Below are 12,037 nucleotides of genomic sequence, written 5' to 3'. Positions count from 1 at the left end.
TTATGAAAGAGGTGAAATTTCAAATACAGTTGTTTCAGTTATAGTTATTACAGATATTATTTAATTTTGTAATAATGCTAATTAAAAATATGAATTAAGAAAATGCAAAAATTAGTGTATAAGCATACTAAGTAGTTCAGAGTAAGACTTGTACTTAATTTATAGTAGGCACTCATTCACACATATGATGACTCATACACTGATATAAATTTGGTATGCTTTTATACTGTTTACATGTCTTCTATATTCAGATTTGAATCATCATCTGCCAACAAATTCAGTTAATCAGGCATTGTTGACCTTATTAGTTTCTTGCAGATGTGTGAACTCTGGAAACATTTTTAGAATTAGTGTAGTTTTTTTTTTTTTTTTTGCTTTTCAGGTTTTCACATAATATCAACTAGAAACATTACCTCTTCATTTTAAAGGTCAGAGATAAAATAAATAAAAAAAAATTAATTAGTTAATATCATACCTAAAATGTTCTTTTATTACACAACTATTATTTAAGCCATCCAAATGGGCGCAATATTTTTATAATACTTTTATTTAATTTTCCAGTATATGTTATTGAAGCCATTCAAATCCCACTTGGGCATTTTCAAGCAGATTAGTTGTTGAATATTATGTTTGACTGTAAACACACAGGCAAAGTATGTATAATTATTATGTAATTTAACCTATCTTTCCTTCAAATATTTCTTTAAAATTACAGGAGACAGGCATACATTTGAGCTTTGATTAACAGACTTAGTGTAGTCGCCATGACGGATAAGAAAACAGATGAATAATAGACCACCCATAATCACCAACATATAATGCAAGGATTTGAGAATAAAGATTGCTTATTAGCATAATAGTGCACTGAATATTAGATATAAAAATTATAGAACTGATTAGAAAGATTATTCTATGCAAGACAGGCCTTAGCGAGTCACTAATAGTTATTAAATTTGTTTCTTAATTAAGTATTGATAAGTTAATTATTAAATGCAATGTGCAGAGTTGCAGCAATCCTATTTATAAGAGTATTATATCCATATAAATGTCTGTTTCATTTTTTATTATGTCAGAATGTATTGGGATAAATTCATGTGCATTTTCTGATAAATTTTTAAATAATATAAAAAAAAAACACAATTTAACATTTTAATCAATTATATATTTTCCTCCATTATCTACAATGTCTTGCCATATCATAACATAACATTTAATTTCATTATTAATTAGAGTCAACAGTTGGAAATTAAATTAATTTAAAAAATACAATAACTTACATTAAGGCAGTAAAATTACAAATTATTTATATAGCTAGTTACTGTAACATGAGTAAAAAATCCAAAAGAAACTTTTACTATTTAAGAACACACAGTACATATTATCCAAATATTATAGGACTTCTGCCTCATTTTTGAACATGAAAAGAAGATACTATAGGATATATATAGCTAGCAGTACAGTACTCTGAAGCAATTGTTAAAAGTAGCATGAAGAGTAAAATTAATGATTTAAACAGACTTGTCAGCTTCGAACTGCACAAGGTCATAGTGGCTAAGTGATGGTTTGGTTATTTTTCTCATGGCATTGTTTGAGGCCTTATTACTCATAACAAATCCTGCAATTGATTCTAATTATTAATTGTAAATCTATTGAGCAATCACTAACATCCTTTCATCACTGAACCAGAAATAGGACTTGAATTTCATTGGTGATTTTTAGGCCAGGTACCTTTAGAATGCAACTATTCATCTGCTAAATCCATGCCGAATCATGAAATAACCAAATGAGCAACACCTCATTACTAAACAGGTATCCTTAATTTAGTGGCATTTCAATGTATTCAGTATAACTGCTCAAGCATAGCTGGGCCTTAGATCACAGCTTAGGATCACAAATCTCCGATTTCTGTAATTGAATAATCACACAAAATGCCATGCAGCATAAAAGAACATCGGCTTTTAATACAGATTCTGTCAAATATGAAATACGTTAATCCTTAATTCACCTCATACATACATACAATATACATACAGGATGATTATAATTAGAGTTGTGATTTCAAAATGCTGTAACTTTAAAACTACGAGTCAGAATGACTTAATATTTTACCAGAAAATTCATGAGACAATGGAATTAGGTTTGGCGAAGGAAAAAGAATGGTTACCAAATATGCCGATATATGCCACTGTCAGGGTAGTGTCACGTGTAAGACCTAAACTGAATCATTACATACAAAAATGTTCTTAGGCAAAAGTAAATAATGAACTGGTCTTTTTCAATTTACAACAAATTTATCAGCAAAAAGACAAGATTACGTGTTTACAGCAAAAACAGTGAAAGAAAGTGACAAAAGAAAAAGTGAAGCTTCATGGAAAAAACACCTTGATTAACACATGAGTTGTTCAATATGTCCTTTACCTTGTTTCACTACAGTTGGAAGTGTAAAAGGGCATGTTCCACAACAGACTGGATGTTATCTGTGCTGATACTATGTGAATACGGTGTATGATGCTTGCCTTCAAGTCGGCCAGATTTGCAATCCACGTGCTGCAAACAACATTCTTCAGACATCGGGTTTAGTCAGAGGGAAAGTGGTGGCCATGTTGTTGGAAAATGGCAGCTTATGATTCTATCCTCTCCGAAATGAGCGATCAGTAGCTGCTTCACACGAGTAGCAATGCGCAGAGGAGAGTGCCATCTTGCATGAATATCGTGTGATCCACATACTGACATTACGGAAGTTTCTGGAAGGGCATGGTTATGGAAAAGTGCCAGAATACTGCTTCATACTGCTTGCTAGTAACAGTGCAAGTAAAAGGACATGTATGTGTGATCTCCTCAAAGAACAGCCTGACGATAAACTCTACCATTATTCTGCATCACATGGTCGGAGGTATTGGCTGCAGTGGGAATGGATTCTTGGTCACACATATCCTGCAATTTTGCATATTTGCAAATGGAAATGGACTTTGTCAGACCACAGAATGTTCCATAGCCATCCATTGTCCATTTCCATCCAGGCACGAAATCATAGTGCAAATGATTCATGCGTATCCAGATTAGCAGGTAACAACTATCAACTGCTGCCTGTGAGTTATCTCGTACAGTAAACAGCAGATGTTCCATACGATTTTACACACCATGCTGATAGGCATATCCAAAATTAGACCAATTCCCCATGATTATCACTGTTCGTCTGTTCTTATAATGCTGTGGTCACATCTTCCGCTGCCATTCCCAAAACTGGTTTTCATCCTCTATTTCGTTTCATGTCACACGAACTGTTCTCTTTGAATTTATCTATCCATTTTCCACAGGCCATATGGGTCACTGGTCAGGATTTTATGCCTTTTAATATCTAGAACTTACTGATAGCTGTTAACGCACAGTCGCCATTCTGAAAGAAAAGCTTCCCAAGCAGAGTGTAATCCTTTTTTGTCAAGAGTCAGTTTGAATCACTCACACAAAGCATTATGTATCCCTTGAATCATTTCTTTACTTCTGGTCTGCAACTACCTAGAGTTTTAACCAGTATCTTTGGATATTGACCTACAGCCGTTCATGGTAATAAATAAAGAAGTGGAACTGTACTGTCACCCAGATGCCAAAATATCTAGTTGGCAAAGCCAAGAGAAATTTATGAGCAACCTTTGGTAGATGTCCTTAATACTCTATTTTAAATTGGATAAATCACTAAATGAGCATTTATTTATAACACCAAGTACAGTTAAAACAATCTTAAAAAATTTTACAATTACAGTTTCTATGCAAAAACAACCAATTCTGCCAGCAGACAAGAAGGTAGATTTTTCAGTGACCAAAACTGAAAGTTTCCTTTTGGTCCCATTCGTCAAAAAGGCACTGATGCACAAAAAAATTAACTCACTATTCTACTAAGTTTCAAATATAAACAAATATGGATGCTATGGTTTAAAAAAAAATGGCATTGCTAAACTTAAACAACTTTTAAATTGTTGATAATTCTACAAATATTGCATGCAGATTAACTAGAGGCATAAAAGCCTTGACCAGAAGATAAAAACATAATTCAATCATTTTTAAAGCAAGAAATGCACAATTTACCAACATATAGGAATAAAAAAACTGAGCTTACTGAGCCGAGTAACAGAGTGGGTATATATATATATACACATATTTTTGGTGAGGCCGATTGCAGCCAAAAAGGGAGGTGCACAACTACATGTTATAGCAATCCTATATACAAATTTCAACATTCTGAGACTACTTGTTTTTGAGTATTATAATTCGTTCGGGGGAAAAGAGTTCTTTATTCTGACTTTACATACAGATGTCATGCAAAAACATTGTTAAATTACATTCGATAGCGGTCAAAATGGATATTTTCGTTGAAATATGGTACCTGGAATTTTTCGTGATTGCAATACTTCCTTCAAGGAAGTAAAAAACATCATATTCTGGAACTGGAAGTGTGAAGGAAATTAGAAATTTAATAACACATTTATTTATTTACGAATTTTATACATATGGAAATAACTTTTAAGAATATATACATTTTATTTTACAAAAACAAATAACTCTTGAAACATTCACAATCAAAATTACTTCTGATTATAAAAACTAAAGGCTGGTGAAAAAAGCCTTTTATGAAAATAGTTCTTGGGGAAAAATACAAAATAGCTGTTAGCTTCACATAAATATAGATCAATATCACTACAATTTAAAATATCATATAAAAATACTAATATAACTCAACTTCAGTTATAAGTTCATAACATGTAATGAACAATATAAATTAATGCTATTTACAAGTGCAGAGATCACATCACTGTTTACAAATTATAGCTATTTTTACCAACACTTTTATATGTGAAAGTAAGTTACTCTTAATTAAAAAATGAATATTTTAAAGTATTCAGACATTAATTATTTTTCATATCCATAAAACTGTTTTAGTATTATTTGCAATATTTCTTTCTTATAACAAGGTTTAGTAAGAGCAATAATAACTGTATTCAAAAATTTTTTCATCCAGTTGAAATCTGCTCAAATTCTTAATTAAAATATAAATAATAATTTTCGCTTTAAGTCTTGCTGACAATTACTGTTGAAAAGAATAACTCAAATCTTCATCAAAACAAAACATGTTACATAAAGGATAAAAGTACAGTGAAATGTTTTACTGCAATCAACTGTATATGACAAATGCCCTGTGAAAGTGAAACTTTCATAATTTTCTTTTTACACATTAAGTTTATTTAAATGCTAAATTTCAAAAGTACAATTAAAAATTAATTTTAAACATGAAATTTATTTCCTTAAAATTTTCTACGAAAATATGATTTAAATTTACAATGCTGCTGTTAGTGAAATATGCATATAAAATGAAAATGACATCAAATTTTTCTTACAGGTCAAGGAGTATGAACCATATTATGGAAAATTAAGATTTTGCACAATACGGTTAATACTCTTTGACAATTATTTAAAACAGGTATTTGATTAACCCAGTATTCATTGCAAAATTTTTAACTCACATCTGCTAATATTTAAGTTTAATAATTAGATTTGCCTATATCGAACTTTTTTTTTATTTCAATGAATATTAAGTGCACTTAGTATTCATAATACATATTTAAAATGTCTGTTAATAACATGGCAGAAGATAATATTTTTTTTCAGATTTTAAAACTATGGATTTACTTTTAGATACACAGTGTCCTTAATAAATAGCATACTTTAATACAGTGTATCCAAATACACTAATATCACAAAAGTGCTGACTAATTTAATATTTCGAAATAAGATATATACTAACAAATATTAATACAATGATGATGGATTTAATATTGTTTAAACATAACTGCTCCAATTTTATTTCTGATTACATTCAGAATAAATTTAATAGCCCATTAACAAGATCTAGACTTTTTTTTTTTTTTTTTTTTTTTTTTTTTTTTTGTTTGCTTGCTATAATCTCTAATTTAACCTAAAAAAAATACAAATTATTCAAATTTTAATTATATTTAATATTTGTAATTGTATTAAAAATAACCAAAATCCATAAACCAAAAACAACTGACAAACTACGAGAAGCTATATCAGAGAAGTGGGAAAAAATTACTATGGTAAAATCTAAAAAGGTCTTTTGATGAAGAAATCGAGGTAAAAGAAAGGCATTAATATAATTTAATAATCACAATGAGTACCAAACTGAATACTTTTAATAAATAAAATAACATTTGCTGTGTAATTAATTTTTGATAGAATTATTATTATTATTTGCTGTGCCAAAATTATTCAAAAATGCACGAATACCCTCTGTATGATGGATGCTCTTTAATCATAAAACTTTAAGCATCGGCCATGAGTTTATCTGAAATAATTTATTATTATTTGCTGTGCTAAAATTATTCAAAAATGTATGAATACCCTCTGTATAATGCTCTTTAATCATAAAACTTTAAGCATCAGCCATGAGTTTATCTGAAATTATTTAAAATTCCGGGTATATCATATTAGACTCTCAAACTTGCCCAGATATCTCAACATTATGAACACAGAAAACAGATTTATACCCTCTTTGATTTATAAGTTTAATTTAATTAAATAAATAAGATTTATAAATTTGCAAATAAAATCTGGAAACAAACCTTCTATATTTATTATTGTTTACATTCTGCTTTTTCTTATAACTAAAATTAAATTTTGAAATTAATTTCATCATACATTTTATAAAGAAAATTACATGCAAAACTTAAATATGCTACAGTAACTACACACAATTGGAAAATTTTCTAGCAGTATTTTTAATTAATGTAATACACATTAGTATCACATACATTATCATCATTTTCTTTGGCTAATTTACATCATTTATTATTTGGCAGAATTTCTTTTCATAAATGAAAAATTTAGTACAGTTGCAAAAGAATTCAATATTTTCTTTTTGGATATCAATACAACAGAATACATCCACTTTAGTTTTGAGTTAAAACAATGAAAGAGGTTAAGAGTCATTGAGTTACAATAAAGAATACAAAAGTTGGTGGAAAATATATGAGTCTTAATTTTTATAGGTGCATTTTGGGGTTGATTATAGAATCGAATTATATTGAATTTTACCAACAAACACAGCACATAATGTGAAGATGTTAATGAAAATGTTCCAAATGAGTTTGCTGGTTTAAAAAATTTATTAAAATCATAAAACTAGAGCTATACACTAATGGATTATAAACTTGTGTAAATGAAGAGTTTTGTATGTTAGTAGTTCATGATCAAAATAGTATTGACCAATGTATATCACAATTATCTATAAAGTCAATAATTTAAAATAGTTAAAATTTTAAAACAAATCTAAAAATTTATTATTACAATACATTTTGTTATAATTCCAAGAGGAACCAATTAGTTAATTAGTACCCCTTTATTTTAAAAATTTCTTAACATCAAGTTTTGTATTTAAAAAGGGAGAGTTATAAATAATATGCACAGAAACCCCACTGTGATATGGCAAATCTGTCAGCAACTGGAAAAAAAAAAAAAAAAAAGAGAGATGCAAAATTAGAAGAATAAATACAAATAATGGAATACATAATTAAGTAATGACATTAAATCATGATTTATTTAACACGCTAATTTGTTGAGAAGGAAAATTGAATCATAAATTTAATGCAACCCCGTTTTATTTATTTACTCATTATTCACTCTTCAGCAGTTTAATTTCTGCAATTGATGAACTATTTTTAAAACTAACTTTTTTATAAATAATATATGAAAAATGCTGAAACATAAAAACTAAATGAATTTCTAAAGAGTAATTTTGTTAATTGGTTATTTAATTAATCGTAATAAAATAATTGAAACTTATCAGCTTCAAAGTGTTTCTAAAGAATAATTTTGTTAATTGGTTATTTAATTAATTGTAATAAAGTAATTGAAACTTATCAGCTTCAAAGCATGAATATTTTCATGTAAAAATTTCTAAGGCACACTGCATCATATTTATTACCCAATGTCATAAACACACTGTGCAGCCAACCAATTAAAACACAGGTTACTGAGCTTAAGGTAAAATTACTACTGTTTTGTGCAGACAAAACAATAGAACAAGCCACTTTATAAATAAAAGTTTTTTAAAAAAATCTGAAAGGATTCAAATTTTGTCACTCAAAAATGCTCTTTTAAAGTTTAATATGGTTTTCCAGTAGATATTATCAATAGAGGTAAACCACATAAATTGGCAAAACATTTATAGGATACTACATTCCAACTAACATTCCAATGTTAGTCTAAATGTTAAATATGCATTTAGACTAACATTGGAATGCTACAGATCTTGTATATATATTTAAAAAGTAAAAAAATAAATCAGATTTTAACAAAAGTTTGCCACTATTGTAAATATTGTCTGCGCAAACAGTTCGCATTGGTGTGTTTAATCATACTTTGTAAAACGATTTATGGTATTTGAAAGAAAGAGACTTGCTTTAAAACACTGTGTTGTGAAATTTCTAAAAAAATACATAATTATCATTAACTACAAAGTAACTGAAATAGAAGTATCATGCTACCAGATAAGAACCATCATTTACTTCCAATTCTATTAGAAAATGTCAGCTACAGAAGCTGACGTTTTGTGATAGAATTGGAAGTAAATGATGGTTCTTATCTTTTGTACAGCTTTAGGTACAACTGTTATATCACATAACACTGGGAAAGTTTGGTACCGAAAGTTCACAAACCAGGACTATGCCATTCAAGAAGCAGAACACTCTGTCCAACCTATTGCTTTTGATGAGTCTAATCTGTGAGAACATGTGGAAGAAGATCAGTACAGTCAAAAGTCGTTAATCCGGACTCATCGGGACTTCGGCGATTCTGGATTATCGATTTTTCCGGATTATAGATCATCAGTTTAAATCTGGTAAGATGGCATGCAGAAATTATAAAATTAAAAATATGAAACCGTAATTTATGAAATAAAGAACAATTACGATCTAAAGGGTATCAAAATTTACAAAAAAAAAAAAAAAAAAAAAAAAAAAAAAGCTTAATATTTATTTGTTTACTTTATTAAAAATTTCTTTCAATGTAAGTTGTTTAAGTTGCTTCATTTTTTATGTGATAATGCATTCTCTTTAATTCTATAAACAGACATAATTTCTTGTTCAGTTACAAAGTTCCGCTGTTCAAGTCCTATAACTGCTGTGTCGAGAATACCGACTAATTTGTCAATCAAAATTTTTTCGTTTTCAATTTGATTTAAATCATATCAAAGACGGAGTACATTGAGATGAAATACTACATTTAGTAAGGAATTATACGCCAAATAAAATAAAAACATCTGCCCTGAAGATAAGGATAGTGCTGACAGATCAAATTCCAATTCATTGTGCACCGCGGCGTTAAAGATAAACAAACGTTAAAGTTTAGATAAACAAAGGATTATGCGTTTATCCATTTTTTGCAGCAATTCCACTTTTTGTTTAATGGACTTCGAAACATACTTTTGCTTTGTAGATCCTTTACATATTAGTAAATATATATCAGAAATTCTATTTGACATAATCAAAAGTTCAAGCTTACTTTTATAAAATTGCTCTAACAGTCTGCAAAAAATAATAAGCCGAATCCAATTCAAAGATTAAGAAACAACGCAATCTGCAATATTAACTGAATTAGATAATTTTAGCTTAGCTTATACCGTCCATTATACGCATATTCGCAGACGTAAAGGTCTTACGCGAATGCATCAACGCGACGCATGTGCAGAGAGTTTGTAGCTTTGAGGTCCAGATTTATAGATCATTCTGGATTATGGGTGTCCGAATTAACGACTTTTGACTGTATCAAAGCAAGGACAAAATTCTGGACCTTATCGTCACTTGTGGTAAAAAGTGCAATTACTTCACCAACGAAGGTCAAAAAGTGGGTTGGTTTGCATCCGGTGAGCCCATTGGCAGCATCACAAAGTGCAATTTTACCAACAAAAAGATCATGCTTATATCTGGGATTGCCATGGTATTATCCACAAAGAGTATCTGGAAAAAGGTAAAACCCTCAACAGTAACGTGTACAGTGAGACACTAGCCTGTGACACTGCTATCAAGGAAATCATCTTGCTAGTGCTACCTTCCACTCTGTACAGGACGTATGAAATGAAGTTATCTGTTTTTGAATTCATGGCCACCATGTTTCTGGGCCTGTTGAGGGTTTTGAAAGACTACCATAGCGTTGGCAGAAAATCATAGATTTGGGTGGTGATTACCACCCGTAATAAAAGTACTGCTTTCATGTTCTTTTAAGAATGTTTTTGGGTGGAAAACTTTCATTACAAACAGATATAACAATTTTATAAAATTATTTAATGTTTTTAATTAGATATATCGTAAATTAAATGCATTTTTATTTAAATAAATCAGATTAAAAAGTAAAAAATAATAATATTCTTACAAACTGCATCTATCACTTTTAAATAGCTTAGTGTGATAATACGAGATAGTTTAAATTTGAAAGCTAAATTTCTTACATTATGCCAAAAAGCAACAAACTGGAATAAAAAGTGAAACAATGCAAAATCATGTTTCAAGAAAAAATAATAAATAATAGCCCTTTTAGGCTATTATATGTAATGTGATGTTTAAAAAATGAAGAAAAGGAAATGAAAATTATTATAAATAATAACTTGAAAAGAATGAGAATCAACTCGAACATTCTAAGAACATAAAAACGCTACCTGGTTGATCCTGCCAATAGTTATATGCTTGTCTCAAAGATTAAGCCACACATGACTAAGTACATGTCATATTAATGTAAAGTTGCAAATGGCTCATTAAATCAGTTATGATTCCTTGGATCATCCAATAACTGTGGCGATTCTAGAGCTAATACATGCAGCAGAGCTTCGACCTTCTGGGGATGAGCACGTTTTAGACAAAACCAATCGGACCTTGTGTCTGAATTATGTGATGATTCTGTATGACTTTTCGGCTGATCGCACAGGCTCGTCCCACCGATGTATCTTTCAAGTATATACCTCATCAACTGTCTGCAGTGTGACTGCCATGATTGTAACAGGTGACACAGAATCTGGACTCAATTCTGGAAAGGAAGACTGAGGAACAGCTACCACATCCAAGGAAGGCAGCATGTACACAAGCTACGCACTTCCAGAAGAGGGACGTAGTGATGAAAAATAACAATATGGGACTCTTTTGAGATCCTTAAATTGGAATGACTACACTCTAAATCCTTTAACAAGAATCAATTGGAGGGTAAGTCTGGTGCCAGCAGCTGCAGTATATTTTTTCAAAAAAAAAAGGGGGGAGGGAAGCCCAAATATTTATAACTAAATTTTTTGCACAATGGGCAGCACATCCCAATGCACAAAAAATATTAAGGACTCAAAAATTAGAAATAGATATTTGAATTTTAAACTCATATGTTAACATATTTGCATTCATTCATACTTGGGCTGCTAGAATAACAGATGCATTACTTTTAGAAAGGAACTGTCATATTTTTTAACTGAAAGCTTTTTTGATAAGAGAGTCATTTCCCACTATTCAAAACAAAACCAACCTCATTAAAATTTATTAGTTTTACGAGATCATAGAATACCTCTGCACTTTATTTATTTTTTTTCTTTTAATTTAGTAGACAAAACAAAGAGTTTTGGATACTATGACACCTTACTCAAGGATATTGGAACACACAAAATATCTAAAACTCGCAGGATGAAAAATATTACTAAATAATAAATTTTAATAAAATATCAAGGGTCAGAAAATAAATGTCAAACAAATGAAAGGAAGTTACAGTAAAAAAAAAAAAAAAAATATTAGTTCCAATGAAATGTAGTATTTTACAGTGTGGCTGTGAGTTAAAACATATGATATAGTAAACCTTTGCTGAAAACAGATTAGTGACATGTGATTTTCCTTACATTCAGTATCTTAATTTCTTCCATTTGATTTATCCTACAGTGGAATTTCATTCACACACAGTTCAGCATTCATTCATCAACATTGAATGTTTACTGCCATCAGTTATT

The 12,037-nt window shown here is 29.8% G+C and overlaps 1 protein-coding gene across 2 annotated transcripts in view; it reads right to left on the bottom strand.

Moving 5' to 3' along the window:
- Positions 1 to 1,133: 1,133 nt before the first annotated feature.
- The window catches only part of SMC5 (structural maintenance of chromosomes 5), a 265,998-nt gene continuing 255,094 nt past the window's right edge, over positions 1,134 to 12,037 (bottom strand). For both annotated transcript variants that reach the window (XM_085816785.1, XM_085816786.1), the window contains one exon: positions 1,134 to 7,510. In XM_085816785.1, coding sequence (XP_085672911.1) covers positions 7,409 to 7,510 — 102 coding nt within the window. In that variant the 3' untranslated portion in view covers positions 1,134 to 7,408. The remainder of the gene's footprint in view (positions 7,511 to 12,037) is intronic.

The sequence above is a fragment of the Stegodyphus dumicola genome, chromosome 5, assembly GCF_044657685.1.
Source record: "Stegodyphus dumicola isolate Sdum_Otavi_A_Nest chromosome 5, ASM4465768v1".
Classification (NCBI taxonomy): domain Eukaryota; kingdom Metazoa; phylum Arthropoda; class Arachnida; order Araneae; family Eresidae; genus Stegodyphus; species Stegodyphus dumicola.
Note: the sequence above shows the minus strand (reverse complement) of the source record. Positions and strands in the feature narration are given on the sequence as shown.